A 16903-nucleotide genomic window follows, 5' to 3' on the forward strand; every position below is an offset into this window, starting at 1 on the left:
CCCAAAAGTCAGACAGATATTGAGTAGGAGCCAGGCACTGTTACATGCCCAGGACCATAGCCTGGACAAAACCATGCCCTTGTATTCACAGAGGTTAACATTTAGAGAAAGAAGACCAATAACACACACAAACAAACAAAACTGCACATTAGGTGGTGACCAGAGAAAAACAACCCTAAAGTTAAGGGTTTAGGGAGTCCTGAGAATGCTATTTTAGGAGAGTCAGAGAAGGGTTTTCTGATACGGTTAGCATCTGAGTGAACTGAGGAGTGAGTCAAGGTCAGAACAGCGGAAGAGTTAAGTATCTAGCTCCTGAGCAGGAGTGCACTAGTTTGCGCAAGGAAGCCCTTGGGGGCTGGAACAAACTGAGCAAAGACAGCGTAATGGGAGCTGAAGTTACAGAGGTGGTATGAGCCAGTTCTGTAGGTCTTTTGTAGAATAGGAATAGGGATTTTGGACTTTTTATTCTGGAGAGTCACGGGAAGGCTTTAAGCAGAGGACTGACATTATGTGACAGAAATTCTGAAAAGACCCTTTTGGATGTGCTGTTAGGAACACCATACCATAGGGAGTCAAGGGTCAAAGCCAGGAGCCCAGTTAGCCCACTGCAATGGTCCAAGCAAGAGACAGTGGCAGCTAGGACTAGGTTAATAGCTGGGAAAGACTAAAGTTGAGAGGAAGGCAAGTTGAGTAAGAAAAATCAAAAGTCCCATTTTTGGCATGTTAGCTTTGAGATGCCCAAAGAAGTCCACCAATCAATACATGAAAGAAAAGACTAATTTATAGCAGGAGAGAGCTGTACTTTAGTCTCTCAAAGCAAAGCTGATAGAGGAGTTCAGGAACGGGTGGACTTTCATAAGTGGGGGTTTTGGGGGACTGATTGATTTTAGCCATGGAAAGGGGATTCCTGGAATGTGTTCCAGCTTACTCCCTGGCTCTCAGAAGCTCATGTACTGATGGGAAGCTGTCACTTACTGATTTGGTCAGGTTTAAAACAGGTTCTGGTGCTTATGTATGGCCAACAAGCAGTCATTTCCTGGGAAGGTGGGAACATTTTAATTTCATACCTGTTAGACATCCAAGTGAATGAGTTTCACAAGAAGCAATAGTGGAAAAGAGAACATAATTACTCAAGTGACACTTTTCTGTGGGGCAAACCTGAAAACCAATTTTAAACATATTGGGTTGGCCAAAAGGTTTGTTCAGTTTTTTCCGTAAGATGGCTCTAGTAGCACTTAGTTTTCTTCAACTTCATTCGAAACAATTTTGTTAGATTGTATGTGACAGTTGTCATATCAGCATGCATTTGAAAAAAGACATCAAAATTGGTGAATTTTTGTGTAGCCATTTTAATATTGAAGATGGAAGAAAAAAAGCAACATTTTTGGCATATTATGCTTTATTATTTCAAGAAAGGTAAAAACACAACTGAAACGCAAAAGAAGATTTGTGCAGTGTATACAGAAGGTGCTGTGACTGATCGGACGTGTCAAAAGTGGTTTGCGAAGTTTCGTGCTGCCGATTTGTTGTTGGACGATGCTCCACGGCTGAGTAGACCAGTTGAAGTTGATAGCAATCAAATTGAGATATTAAATGAGAACAATCAACATTTTACCACATGGGAGATACTCAAAATATCCAAATTAAGTGTTGAAAATCATTTGCACCAGCTTGGTTATGTTCATCACTTTGATGTTTGGGTTCCCCATAAGTTAAGCAAAAAAAACCTTCTTGACTGTATTTCCACATGTGATTCCCTACTTAGAAGTAATGAAAAAAATTCCGTTTTTTAAACAAATTGTGATGGGTGATGAAAAGTGGATACTGTACAATAATGTGGAATGGAAGAGATCGTGGGGCAAGCAAAATGAACCACCACCAACCACACCAAAGGTTGGTCTTCATCCAAAGAAAGTGATGTTGTGTGTATGGTGGGATTGGAAGGGAGTCCTCTATTATGAGCTCCTTCCAGAAAACCAATCAATCAATTCCAACAAGTACTGCTCCCAATTGAAAGCAGTCAATTGAAAGCAGCACTCAATGAAAAGCATCCAGAATTAGTCAACAGAAAATGCACAATCTTCCATCAGGATAACGCAAGGCCACATATTTCTTTGATGACCTGGCAAAAACTGTTACAGCTTGGCTGGGAAGTTCTGATTCAACCGCCATATTCACAGGACATTGCACCTACAGATTTCCATTTATTTTAGTCTTTACAAAATTCTGTTAATGGAAAAAAATTTCAATTCCCTGGAAGGCTGTAAAAGGCACTTGGAACAGTTCTTTGTTCAAAAAGATAAAAAGTTTTGGGAAGATGGAATTATGAAGTTGCCTGAAAACTGGCCAGTGGAACAAAAGCATGAATACATTGTTCAATAAAGTTCTTGGTGAAAATGAAAAATGTGTCTTTTATTTTTTCTTAAAAACCAAAGGCACTTTTTGGCAAACCCAATACTTTGGCTAATAAAGAACCAGAGAATCCGCAAGGCAGAGGAGAACACAGTACTAGTCAAGGTTGTGCTTCAGCCCCTCAGCTACTGGATCTCTCAAATGAGGTGGAATGGATTTTGTCTTCAGGGTCCATTCCAGCTCTAATTGGATGACGCTTTTGTGTGTGCATATATACATATAGTGTGTGTGTATACGCAATTTAAGTTTGGGATAAACTCTAAATAACATTTTAGGAGAAATTAACATGTAAGAGCTAGATATTTCCTCCAAGTTAGGAATCAGCTTGAGGCCTACAAGCTTATTTTCTTCCTTTCTACATTTAACATTGTGAAACTTAGAACAAAAGGGAGACAAAAAGACAAGATTCTAAAGGATTCTACTCTGCATAAAAGCACATACAGTTGAGGAAATTTGTTCAAGATGGCAGAGTAGAAGGACGTGCGCTAACTCCCTCTTGCAAGAGCACCAGAATCACAAGTAACTGCTGAACAATCATCAACAGGAAGACACTGGAACTCACCAAAAAAGATACCCCACATCCAAAGACAAAGGAGAAGCCCCAGTGAGGTGGTAGGAGGGGCATAATCACAATAAAATCATATCCCATAACCACTGGGTGGGTGACTCACAAACTGGAGAACAATTATACCACAGAAGCCTACCCAGTGGAGTGAAGGTTCTGAGCTCCACTTCAGGCTTCCCAACCTCGGGGTCTGGAAACGGGAGGAGGAATTCCCAGAGAATCAGACTTTGAAAGCTGGCCAGATTTGATTGCAGGACTTCGATAGGACCAGAGGAAACAGAAATTCCACTCTTGGAGGGCACACACAAAGTAGTGTGCACATCAGGACCCAGGGGGAAGGAGGAGTGACCCCATAGGAGACTGAACCAGACCTACCTGCTAGTGTTGGAGGGTCTCCTGCAGAGGTGGGGGGTGGTTGTGCCTCAATGTGGGGACAAGGACACTGGCAGCAGAAGTTTTGGGAAGCACTCCTTGGCATGAGCCCTCCCAGAGTCCACCATTAGCCCCACCAAAGACCCTGTAGCCTCCAGTGATGGGTTGCTTCAGGCCAAACAACCAATAGGGAGGGAACTCAGCCCCATACAACAGCAGACAAGTGGATTAAAGTTTTACTGAGCTCTGCCCGCCAGAGCAACACCCAGCTGTACCCACCACCAGTCCCTCCCATCAGGAAGCTTCCACAAGCCTCTTAGATAGCCTCATCCACCAGAGGGCAGAGAGCAGAAGCAAGAAAAACTATAATCCTGCAGCCTGTGGAATGAAAACCACATTCACAGAAAGACAGACAAAATGAAAAGGCAGAGGACTATGTAGCAGATGAAGGAACAAGATAAAACTCCAGAAAAACAATGAAATGAAGTGGAGATAGATAACCTTCCAGAAAAAGAATTCAGAATAATGAAACTGAAGATGATCCAGGACCTCGGAAAAAGAATGGAGGCAAAGATCAAGAAGATGCAAGAAATGTTTAACAAACACCTAGAAGAATTAAAGAACAAACACCTAGAAGAATTAAAGAACAAACAGAGATGAACAATACAATGACTGAAATGAAAAATACAGTAGAAGGAATCAATAGCAGAATAACTGAGGCAGAAGAACGAATAAGTGACCTGGAAGACAGAATGGTGGAATTCACTGCTGTGGAACAGAATAAAGAAAAAAGAATGAAAAGAAATGAAGACAGCCTAAGAGTCCTCTGGGACAACATTAAATGCAACAACATTTGCATTATAGGGGTCCCAGAAGGAGAAGAGAGAGAGGAAGGACCTGAGAAAATATTTGAAGAGATTATAGTCGAAAACTTCCCTAACATGGGAAATAGCCACCCAAGTCCAGGAAGCGCAGAGAATCCCAGGTAGCATAAACCCAAGGAGAATCATGCTGAGACACAGACAGAGAGTAATCAAATTGACAAAAATTAAAGACAAAGAAAAATGATTAAAAGCAATAAGGGGGGCTTCCCTGGTGGCGCAGTGGTTGAGAGTCCACCTGCCGATGCAGGGGACACGGGTTCGTGCCCCGGTCCAGGAAGATCCCACATGCTGTGGAGCGGCTAGGCCCGTGAGCCATGGCTGCTGAGCCTGCACATCCAGAGCCTGTGCTCCACAACAGGAGAGGCCACAACAGTGAGAGGCCCGTGTACCGCAAAAAAATCCAAAAACAAACAAAAAAAAACCTATAAAACTTAGGTATATTTTATCTTACATTTAACAAAATTTAACTTATAATGCAACTCTGCCCTAATGACTAGAACAAAGCAAGAATGGGTTCTGCTGACACTTTTTGGCATATGTTTTCTGACAAAGTCATATAACATGATCCAATTTCCTCGAATTTACTTTTCACTTTTGCAGCATAAAAGAGGTTCATTTCTGCAAATATATTAGAAAGATCCACCAATTTTTCCTAATGTCCTCTCCTATTCTTTGCTATTCAAAACATGCTTTTCTGAAGTTCCATCCTGTCACCTTCCTTGTAACTTCTACAATTGTCAAGCCGTCTGATTCTGGCAGGGCCTCATCTGTCAGATCCCACCAGTTCAGCACCATCACTTTCAGTAACTTCATGGAATTCTACATCTTTAGCCAGATTCCCTGGTTTGTTTCACAAATTAGATTATGTTTTATTTGTATTATATTACAGAATCTTCAAATCAGCTGGCAATCAGCAGGGAATGGACCGACAGGGGCCTCAGAGGAACAGTTACACAAAAGAGATACTGGAGTAGAGGCCGACTGTATAGTAGACAGTTAACTGGGAAATGTGTCAGCTTTGTAACAATTTTTACTTCCCTACATAATCTCATAACCCTTTGTGCTTTCCTGCACAGGCAAATGAGATGAAAAAGAAGTGGGTGTATTTTCTAATGGCAGACTCTACTGTGGACAAATGATCTTAGGGCAGAAAGAAAAGTTAGAAGATGAAAATTCATTTCCATACCCTGCCACTCATCAAGATTCATTGCCATGTGTAACCCAGAGTAACCTCAGGTTCAGTGCTTGCCCTTTGAGATCTACTGTGCGATCTTGCCTTATCTGACTCTGGGTTAACAATTCTTGTCTCATTTCAGATGCTGCTTGGTAATTTTATTTCTGAGAACAAAGGCTCAATCACAGGTCAACCTTAGGGAAAAAACCCGGAAAAGGGGGTATCCAGAAGTGTGGTCTAGGGGAGACTGCAGTTGGGGAAAGTGAAATAGAAGAGGGACAACAAGAAGAATGTCAATTGGGCATAAGTAGATGAGAATAAATTCCCAGTCAGCCATATTCTCAGGGTAAACTTGAACAGCATAACATCCAGAATATGCCAACCTTATCTATAACCAGAATTGGACCAAAGACCACACCCCCACCCCTGCAATCTCATCCATCCCTTGTTTGTATTAATACAGTTTATATTTATTACATTTTCTTTGTATTGAGATGCTGGGTAACTGGCTGATCAGAGTGAGTCCCTAGGAAGAAAGGGACCACATGTCCTACTCATCTTTGTATTTTCACCCTCTCTTCCTTCTCCACCACGTGCTCCCTCTCTTCCTTGCACATAGTGATGATCAATAATTTGTTTATTGAATTGAATCCAAGCCTTCCAGGCAACATCAAATCTGATGCTCACAAAGAAAGGGGATAGGAAGCCATACCAGGAAAGGCCCTGAGATGTAATTCTTCTGTTAGTCTAAAGCTAGAGGGTAAAGAAACAAAAAAAGGTAGTTCTGACCAAACAAACGAGGTTATCTGGGGTGAGAAACAATGGAAGACCTTTGTACTTAATCCATCTTTTACCCAACCCTGCTTTTAGAAAAGAACTGAACAAAACAACCTCTCAGCAGTGAAAGGATGACATAAAATGATGCTCTTAATGTTCAACATTGCTAAATTCCTTCTCCTACTATGAAAGCAAAGACATTTATAATCATCGCTTCCTGGTTTAAAGATTTCCAGGGACTGATCATGTTGCAAGCCTGTAACTCCATCCAATCTAAGATGCCTCATTAATCACTAAGAATCTGAAAAGGTCCTGACAAGAGATCTCTTGACTTCAGAATTGTTAAGATCTCTTTCAACGGCTGGATGCCAACCCTTACCCAGCTGTTTTCCCTAACAATTCCTGCACCCAGTGCCTTCAGTGCAGAGACACAGTAAGGTCTCTACATCCTTAATATAGGAAATCTTCTGCCTTCACCCAAAGTACCAACCTGACAAATGGCCTACTGGACATCCACTGAGGAGTCTATGATAGCTGTCTTCAAAACAAATTAAAGAACTTCATTTTCCAATACCATTTCAGGCATAATTACTCTGCTACTAACCATTGCTCTACTCTCATCAAGCTCAAGAAGAAACAGTCTAGGACAACTTCAGGTCCTTTGCAAAGGTCATTAATCTTTTAACAGTCTTTGAGTATATTGTCAAGAGCTGAGCTGTGACCAAATTACATAACCTTGGTAAAGATTCTAGGCTTCTTGTATCATCTGAGCAAGTCTAATAATCTTCTGCTTAAACCAAGTAAAAAGGCATGGCAGATGCAGTCCCAACCTTGGATTGTTTTAAACTAAGCCAATGTAGTTGGCAGTCACTGTCCAGTACATAAATATGCAATACTAAATAACCCATCCAAAACATCAAATCATTAGACCACCACTTAGATTGTATTTAGGGATGCTTTTCTACTTACAGTCACCTACAGCACTGGACCAAGTCAGAGTTTTATTTCGGCCAGGCATTAAATTATTAAGATATTTCCTATTTTCCAGAATAAGCATAATTTTTCCCATCTCACTGGAACAGAATTGAGATATCTCAATCAAGTCCCAAAGTGATGGAGAAGATTCAAGGTTCTTCATGGACTTTTCAGCCAGTGCTTGTGCAGAAAGAGTCTGGGCCTCCCGGGAAGAGTATAAGGCCATGTCCGCCCATGAAGGATGCTGGGAACCTCCTTCTCCCAACAAAGTCTGCTCCCAAAGTCTGGCAGCAGCATAGCTCTCACTGCAAGCAACCCAGAACAGAGAGGAAATCTCATTTTGCCTGTCTATCATAAAATTCAGCTAAATTCAGGCCTAACCAGAGTGATCTAAATGAGGTCATCTGCAATGCCTATTCATTCACCTCGTTCGAAATGGTCTTTGCTCTGTTTTGCCTTTTGAGCATGCTATGTTCAGTCTTGTAAACTGCTTCAAACCATATGCTAGAAATAAGATATATAAAATATGCCATTCTTGGGCAAATGTCTTTTTCTTTCCTGGGACAATCTTACCTGCATATGAGTCTATTTTTCACCAAGGCTGTAAAAATCTCCTGAAATAGTTTATGCTGGGGATGTGTGCTGAAATTTCTCTCATTCTTGTAGTTTATACTGAGATGAAACAAACAGAAAAGCATTTTATAGTAAAAATTATTTAGGCTGCCTCAAAATTACCAATGCAGAGAAAGATCACCTGTATGCATGAAGATACTGAGGGATTTTTGGGATTCAATATATCACCAAAGCAAGTATCAGTTGTTAAAACAGGAAGTAGAAATTCAATTATAAAGTTAATAATAAAGATTATAGCATATATATTTCATTTTACCACATTAACTAAATTATTCCCTATAAACATTTAAGAGCTAAAACTTGTGTGAGGGAAGAAAAGGGCATATGCAGAGAAAGAATGATTGGGCACATGATCTAGACAGCCATGAAACAGGCAGACAAGAATCCCTCCCTTTACTTTACTACCCACAATGGCTCGTGGCCGCTCTAGTTGTTAACACAACTGGACGCCATGCATATTTCCTTGTGGTCAACACCACTTCAACTGTGGTTGTGGATTGTGGGTGTGGGTGTGTGTACAACAAAGTTGTGAGATATTCTAGCTTCAGTTTTTTCTTTCCTGATATTACAGCCATCAGAGAGGTTAAAAATATCCCAAAGCATTCCACTTTAAAACTGGGAAAGGATAAGAGGTAATGCACAAAAGGGTCATATCACTATGGAATATACAAACAATATTTTTGTGCCCATTAAAATAGACCAATTTAAGCCTATCTAGGCATGTTGTAAACCTGTTTGAAAAGTGACTCGGAGCAAGTTTTGTGAATGGAGACGTAGTGCTCAAGTCACATTCTGCTTTAAAAGTTGTAACAAATACAGATAAATTAAAAAGAAAAAGAAAATAGACCAATTTTAAGATCTAGGAGAAATACGCTGGAATTACATGGATGCACCACCTCAGAGGCAGGTTTTGTATCCTTATTATTGCCATTTGTTCTGTTCTGCCTTCACAGTCTTTCAGGTGTCATGGGACTGACTGTGTGTCCCTAAGTTAGCCAGGGCTGTCATTTCTTAGTACATGGACATGGGCAGACTGAATATGTAACAATTTTTAAAGAATTTTGTGTTCCTCACTAAACATGTATTTTAAAAATATTAACTCATGTAACATCATGTGATGTTTGTGGACTATTAAAGTCATTGTCATAAAATAACAGAGAAACAAAACCTAGGCCAAATAAATAAATTATCATTCTAGAATATTTATTTATATATATATATTTTTTAATTTTTTAACATCTTTATTGGATTATAATTGCTTTACAATGGTGTGTTAGTTTCTGCTTTATAACAAAGCGAATCAGTTATACATATACATATGTCCCCATATCTCTTCCCTCTTGCGTCTCCTTCCCTCCCATGCTCCCTATCCCACCCCTCTAGGTGGTCACAAAGCACCGAGCTGATCTCCCTGTGCTCTGCGGCTGCTTCCCACTAGCTATCTATTTTACGTTTGGTAGTGTATATATGTCCATGCCACTCTCTCACTTTGTCCCAGCTTCCCCTTCCCCTTCCCCATATCCTCAACTCCATTCTCTAGTAGGTCTGCGTCTTTATTCCCATCTTGCCCCTAGGTTTCATGACCATTTTTTTTTTTAGATTCCATATATATGTGTTAGCATATACGGTATTTGTTTTTCTCTTTCTGACTTACTTCACTCTGTATGACAGACTCTAGGTCCATCCGCCTCACAACAAATAACTCAATTTCATTTCTTTTTATGGCTGAGTAATATTCCATTGTATATATGTGCCACATCTTCTTTATCTATTCATCTGTTGATGGACACTTAGGTTGCTTCCATGTCCTGGCTATTGTAAATAGAGCTGCAATGAACATTTTGGTACATGACTCTTTTTGAATTATGGTTTTCTCAGGGTATATGCCCAGTAGTGGGATTGCTGGGTCGCATGGTAGTTCTATTTTTAGTTTTTTAAGGAACCTCCATACTGTTCTCCATAGCGGCTGTATCAATTTACATTCCCCCCAACAGTGCAAGAGGGTTCCCTTTTCTCCACACCCTCTCCACCATTTATTGTTTGTAGATTTTTTGATAATGGCCATAGAATATATATATCGATATTTCATGTCATTCATTATTTACATGACACTTAGTGCCAAATGACCTTAACAAACTGTAAAATAGGGAGAACCAGCTCCTGGAAGGAGGGTGGCCCACAACAATGTGCAGCTTCTAAGAGGTCTCCATGGCAACAGGAGAGCAAAACAGGGGCTGACACTTTCAACGTGAAAGGGGAGGGTGATGCTTCAACTGAAAGCCTCATGGCCTTGACAACCACAGCCTTCAGCCATCACATCTGCTCACAGCAGGTGCTTCTTTATGCCTCCTCACAGCTGGCAAGATATGCACCAGCCAAAAGCTAAAGACAAAGCTTGTTATCAGCCTCATCAGGTCAACAGCCTGAGCCATTTCTTCATGGAGCAAACACTAAATGTATGTCAAGAAGGTATCCTGAAACTCCCATGTCACTTTCACCTGCAGCCATTCAGCCTGCTATTCACACAGTACTTATGGGAACAGGTTAAGCACTAACTAAAATTATTAAACTAAGAATCCCCATGGTAAATTTTAAAATGGGTTTTAAATTTTAGCTCCTGTGACAAACTTAAATAAATCTTTGGGCTAATTAGCGGCCCAGGCTGCTGAAGGTAAGGGACATACTGGATTTCTTACCTAAAATTTTCAAGTTCAATGGCTTCTGTGGACTCGTGCCACTGACCTCGAGCTCCATGTCCACCCACCCTGATGGCAGGCTCAGACTTTGTCATGCTGCTTCTGGCACTATCGAAGTTAATGGCTGGAAGCTACAGAAATAAAGGCACAGAGGACTTGAGGATGACAATTCAGCACAGGATAAAGACAGTCACAAAAGCAGAGGCAACAGTGAAGGGAATGAGTGTTTCCCCGAGCCAACAATTAACAAGTTAGCTATGTCAAATGTAGGAGTTTTCCAAGATTTAGACATCCTTGACTTAAACATTTATTCTATCTTATGCTGCTTTTTCTTCATAGCTTGTAACACCACCTGATATCTTACAGTTATTTATGTATTTTCAGTCTCCTTGGTTATACTGTCAGCTCGACACAAGCAGGAGCTTTCCTATCGCTGTTCAATGTTGTATCCATAGTACCTTACACAGTCCTGGGGATCCAGACCTGGGGGAGGCCTGGGCATTAGGCACTTTTGCAGCTTCTTGGGCGATTCAAACGTGCAATCAGAACAGAGAGCTGACAGATACAGCTAGAAACTCTCTGGCCTAGAGTGGAGCCCCAAACTGAGAGTGAGTCATCTTCACTCATTCTTCATCCTTACCCGTCACGTACACTGCTTGCCAACTGGAAGAGTTGTAAAGGTAAAGAGATACTATCACTTTTAATCAGTCTGAATATCCTGATTCCTCAATCATGTTTATAAAAGTCATGAAAATATATTTTAGAATTAACCATAAGAAAAGGAAAAATTTACATTAACTAAAACAATTTGAGCATGCCCCCATTTACAATATTAACTGGTAATTATTTATATAGTAAACTGTGATGTTATCAGTATTCAAGTAGTGTCACTTACCAACATTTACCTATAATTGGGATAACCCTGAGAATTGTTTCTTGTACCACAGCAAAGCTGAACAAAGTGCAAACAAATACCCTATTCTTTCCAAAGTACAAATGAGGAATGTTCTATAATTAGCTAAGATTTTACAGATGAGGTACGGAAAGCATAGTATAACAAAATAAACTTTTATTTTCAGTAAATCATTCTGTCCTATATATTATAATTATCAAATAATGCTATGCTTATTGTCCTATTTCATCAAAGCATTTGATAGAAGTCTCCATAAAGACATGGTTTCCTCATCTAAAGAGAATATGCTGGACTTCCCACAAGGCAGTCAGCTGATAGATACCTTCTAATAAGGGCGTTCTTTAATAGGAAGCAAACCTTTCTTCATCATATGCCACCCATAGTTGAATTCTCAAAATATTAATAATAAATCTTATATCCTGTAAAACTACATTTCTATCTCAGTTCAGTGGGCCACCACAAGACAACAGGCCACAGGCACTTGAGGCACAATGCTCAGTGGTTAAGAGAACGAACTCTAGGCCAGATGCCCTGGGTTGAAATCTACTCTTAGACAACTGCATGATCTTGAAAGTTACTTAATCTCTCTGTACATCAGTTTCCACATCATTACAATGAAAATCATTATAATTCTATGTAGTTCAAAGTTATTATGAAAACTAAATGACTTAGAATTTATAAAGCACTTGCTATGTGCCAGGCATAGTTCTCAGTGCTTTATACTCTTTTAATCCCCCAAATTATTCTCATTGCACAGATGAATTTGCTAAATAAATGAGATTTGACCTTCCAAACTAGATGATTAGATGTGATAACCCAAATGATGCTAGGCATGAAGTCACAGCAATGAGCAGACTGTCCTGTGTTACTCAGGACGTGGAATGACGCAGAAAACAAGAAATAGGTTTTCCAGGCCCAAGGGCTCTCAAACCCCCTTGCCGTCACCACAACTGCCAGAATAGTGACTGCCAAAGAGAAGGTAGCCAGCACAGAGAGAACAAGCCCAGTGCACTCCAGGGAGAGGGCAGAAAGCGGCAGCAGCTTGCAGCCATTCCCTTCGGCAGCAGCACGGGCAGCTGGTGTTGGGAATCCACTCATGCACACGCAGTGGATGAGAAAGACTTGACATCTATAGTTGCAAAGACCAGGAACTTAACAGGAGAATCTATAAGCAACCAGCCTTCTTCAGATAAAAGTAACGTGAGTTTGAAACCCAGTTCAAAGCTTACAGCCTTTTCTCTTGGCTCCCCAGTCCCTTAGGCTCTTTGTGAATCCTTTATCTACCACATAAGTAGGTCCAGTGAAATCTCACCATCTGAAATAGCCACAGTCGGGGTATCCAGAGTGGAAAGGCCAGGTGAGCAGCCCCTTACAGACTTCTGTCATGTTAAGCCATTAGTTCTGTTAAGATACACTACCTCCGATGGGTTATTTTGGGCAACTCAAAATCTGAATTTTCAGCATCATAAATGTAGCATAACACAAATTCATATAGATAATTTAAAAGTGTGTCCCTTCCTACAAATGACAGACTTATAGACTCTCAGATTTGAAAACTTCCTCGAAAGGCATAGGATTCAGCCTCCAATCATCATCACCATCATCACCACCATAATAATCATCATAATGATGATGATCACCATCATGATTATCATCATCACCATCAACACAGATAACACTTGTGTGGTAGTTACCACATGCCAGGCACTGTTCTAAGTGTTTTGCAGGTTTAAATCTATTTAATCCTCATAACGACCGTATGAAGTAAATACCATTTTATGATGAGAGGACTAAGGCACAGAGGGCTAAGTTACTTAGGGCCCATAGTTCACAAGGGGCACAGCTGGGATTCAAATCCAGGCAATCGCCCTTCCTCTCCAACACTCTCAATCCTCCAGCATCTCTGATGTATCACCAATGATGAGAAACACTATCTTGAGTCAGCCCACTTGCTTTTCAGAGTCCTACTCTTGCCCAAGTTTTCCTTCAGGCTGAGATGAAAATCTGTCCCCCTGTGTTCTTTCCCTGTCTTTCAGCCCAGCGTCATCTCCTTTTACAATGTTAGATTTGACTATAAGTCCACAGAAAATAAATAAACAAAAAATTGGGGTGAATAAAAACAACTCCTCAAGTTGTAGGTGCATTAAACTGGTCACCCATCCCAGAAAGCATGCAGTGTAAGCATGCATCCATTCCTGCCCAGGAGCATGCTGCGGACACAGCTGCTGACCACTTTTCAGGGCTCAGCACACACAGCTCCTGGAGATCACCTGCCCCAGCCTCCCTGGTGGAGCCAGTCACTGCCTCCCCAGTGGCATTACTGTGCCAATCTCTCTTACAGCACTTATCACAATCCCATACTACGTCTGCACAACACATCAGCCTTTCCCCCTGAATTTGGCCACCCTGAGGGCAGCATCACATCTGTCTGTCTTTCTGTTCTTAGCACCTCTCACAGATCCAATGGGAATGGGATACCTACTTTACCTACTGTGGAATGGGAAGTTCACTTCATCCCCAGTCTCTTTGCTAAACTGATTCATCTCCAGACAAGTTCATTCGCTCAGTGTGTGTGTTGCAGACACATCTCTTGCCAGATGTGTGAGACACTGGGTATATAGTGAGCAGGACAGCCACAGCCTCTTCCTTCTCAAAAAGTTTACAGCCCAATGGGGGGTCGGGGGTCATCTAGCACTAGAACACACAGCAAAATGAGTGAACAAGGGTTTGTTGTGGTAGAAAGTAAAAGAGAGATAGGGTGGGTCCTGGACCAGGATGCCTGGAATATTCCAGAGTATTCCAGGCAGATTTTTGCACAGGCTGGAAGGCAGAGAAAAACTACATATGCTCTAGAAAGTGGCAGGTCCCTGAGCAGCTTGAGTAGCATGAGTGGAAAGGAAAGAGACTAGAGATTCAAGTGAAGGACCTTCCTAAAAATTTGATCATGTCACTTCTGTCTGGAAATTTCAACCTTCTCTGTTGCTTATGTGATAGATACAAAATTTGTAGATAGGCCTTCAGACATTGCACAGTTTCTTACAGCTTTATTTATCACTACTTTCAACAGAAATGTCTAGTCACCATTTTGCTTCAGTGTGTGTTATTTTCTTTCCTTCAGATATCTGATTATTTTACTCGTTTCACCCAGAATGCCTTTCCCATCAATTCCACCAGAGGACAGCCAGACCATTTTCCAAGAACCATGTCCTTTCCTGTGACTTGAGCTAAAAGTGGCCTCCTCATCCTCCTCAGAATCTGCCCAGCCACTGCCCATGCCTCTCCTACAGGATTCAAGTGTCCACTGGCCGTGGAAACCATAACTGCCGTTCCTAGTCCTGGTGTCTCAGAGCACAACAGTGCCTTAGACTTTTTCTTTCCACAGCATCTATCAAGACCTCTTTTATTTCAAGGCAAGTAATGGGCCTGTAATGAATTATTTTTCTATCTTTCTTTCATCTGTTTTTTTTCCTAATTGCAAACCAATTTCTCAGCTCCCTATGGTTTTAAATGTAGGAAAAAAATTTAATTCCAGCTCAAGGCAAATTATTTCAAGACTTGTGAAAATCTCTGGTGAAACCTCCAACCAACTTTATGACTTTACTTTGCTTCAACAACCCTGGGGCAATTCTTTTTCTTGAAGTATTTGGTTTTACTGGATTATGATTATTCTTACCCTGCTTACGATGAAAGGGCTCCTCTGCCTCAGTGTGTCTCTGTCCCCACTTCTGTGACAACAGAACTGTCCTCAGAACAGCAGTCTCTAAGATGGTGAAGCAAGGTACGCAGAGGCTCACAGAGCAAACGGGAAGAGAGCGAAAGTAGAACAGGGGAACAGACGCAACAATGAGGAAGGGCTTGGCTCATTAGAAATTCAGATGAAGGACATCCAGTTCTTGTAATTCTCTGCCCAAACCCACAAAGTACACTTCCCTCTGCAACTGCTTAATTAGCCATCTTGGTTCATTTGCAAGTGACAGGTCAGGTCTTGTTAGAACAGAAATTCAGGTGAGTGGGCCTTAATCCCCAGGCTTCCCTTTTCAAACTGACTGCTAAAGATCTTAGAGCCTAATGTGTGGCCAACTTGCATATTTTGATGGTCATTTCCTCTGGACTCTGAGTCTACTTTGTTCCCAAACCTTGCTTTTCTTTTATGATAATCTGAGTACTTTACATATCTTCATAAGCCACCTTACTCTCTTTCTGGAGCAATCAAGATATAAACAAATTCTTGATTTATCCTCTCCAATATCTTTCTTCTCCTATAAATGTCTCCGCATTATTTTACAGAAAGGAGAATAGGGTGTTTAGAATAACATTTATTATTTCAAAATCATAAATGCATGAAAGTTTTATAAACAGAATTAAGAATGAATTTTGTTACCCTCAAGACATTTATATAAATGAGCAGTTATTTTCATTTTTTTCTTAGAACTATGCACTTTCTGAATAATTCAAGCATTACAAAAATGCATTTTTGAACGTATGAAATATTTTACAAAAAGATATGCCACGTGAACTTGTCAGACAACAGAATGCAAATTCTAAAATTGGTTAAAGGTGGCAAAACTCTTAAATTTACTTTAAGTCTGTCAGGTGTTAGCAAGGGAGTGGTGTTGAGAGAAGGCACAACAGATCCAGTGATCATGGACTTCAAAACTGGACAAGCAGAGCCCAAACCCACCACTGGTGTCTCTTTTACACTAGCCAGGTGGTTATACGTATCCATGAGGTCATCTAATTTTTAAGTTACAATTCAATTTGGTGAAAACTGATCAAGAGCTCACCGAATAGAGGATACGGTGAACCGGAAGCAAAAGTCAAAGCTGGAAACGTATAATCTCTCAGGAAATTAGAAATGTAGACAAGTCTTTCCAAAGCACAGAAAAAAATAATGCTATAATGTTGAAAGAAGGTACTTTGGGAAGAAAGGGATCACTTCTGGAATGGAAGATAAAGGAAAGCTTTTTTATGGAGGTGCTATCATTAGATCTTAGCCCTGGAAATAGGTAAGATTTTATAGAAAAGAAACTTGGGAGAAGGACAAATTTGAGAAAAAGCAAAAAGTAGAAATACTTGACATTCCGGTTACATCTTAGGATGTACAGTGAGAAAGAATGGAAACTATTGATACAACCAAATCTGTATGCTGAGTCACTGTGCTTCCTTTACTAAGAAACAGTGAACTTGATGTGTGGCACCCACTCATGACTATCAGTGAGCAGTGGGCCAGGAAGACTGTTTTAGCCGTGTGGAGATGGACAAAGAGTAAGTGATGCTGAAATAGACAGATGAGAAGAAAAGAGTTTCTGGGGTTATAGGCTTAAAAACAGAGAAGAAGGAAGAGGAGAAAAATATTTTAAGGCCATGTTTTCTTCAAATCAATGCTTATCCAGCTATTTTTTGAATTTAACTTCCCAAGTCATTTAAAAGATATCTCAGTGGTTAGAGGCACACATTGCAAAGATGGAGTATTTGGTTAGATCTGTACCTACCATTAGTTGG

The 16903-nt window shown here is 40.6% G+C and overlaps 1 protein-coding gene across 8 annotated transcripts in view; it reads right to left on the bottom strand.

Annotated features, from left to right (window-relative positions):
- Positions 1-16903, bottom strand: part of NEK10 (NIMA related kinase 10) — a 309256-nt gene that overhangs the window by 269984 nt on the left and 22369 nt on the right. For all 8 annotated transcript variants that reach the window (XM_067753539.1, XM_067753536.1, XM_067753535.1 and 5 more), the window contains 2 exons: positions 10489-10619; positions 7733-7831 (listed from right to left, as the gene is read on the bottom strand). In XM_067753539.1, the coding sequence (XP_067609640.1) occupies positions 7733-7831; positions 10489-10619 (230 nt within the window). The remainder of the gene's footprint in view (positions 1-7732; positions 7832-10488; positions 10620-16903) is intronic.

Source organism: Pseudorca crassidens, chromosome 10 (genome assembly GCF_039906515.1).
Source record: "Pseudorca crassidens isolate mPseCra1 chromosome 10, mPseCra1.hap1, whole genome shotgun sequence".
NCBI lineage: Eukaryota > Metazoa > Chordata > Mammalia > Artiodactyla > Delphinidae > Pseudorca > Pseudorca crassidens.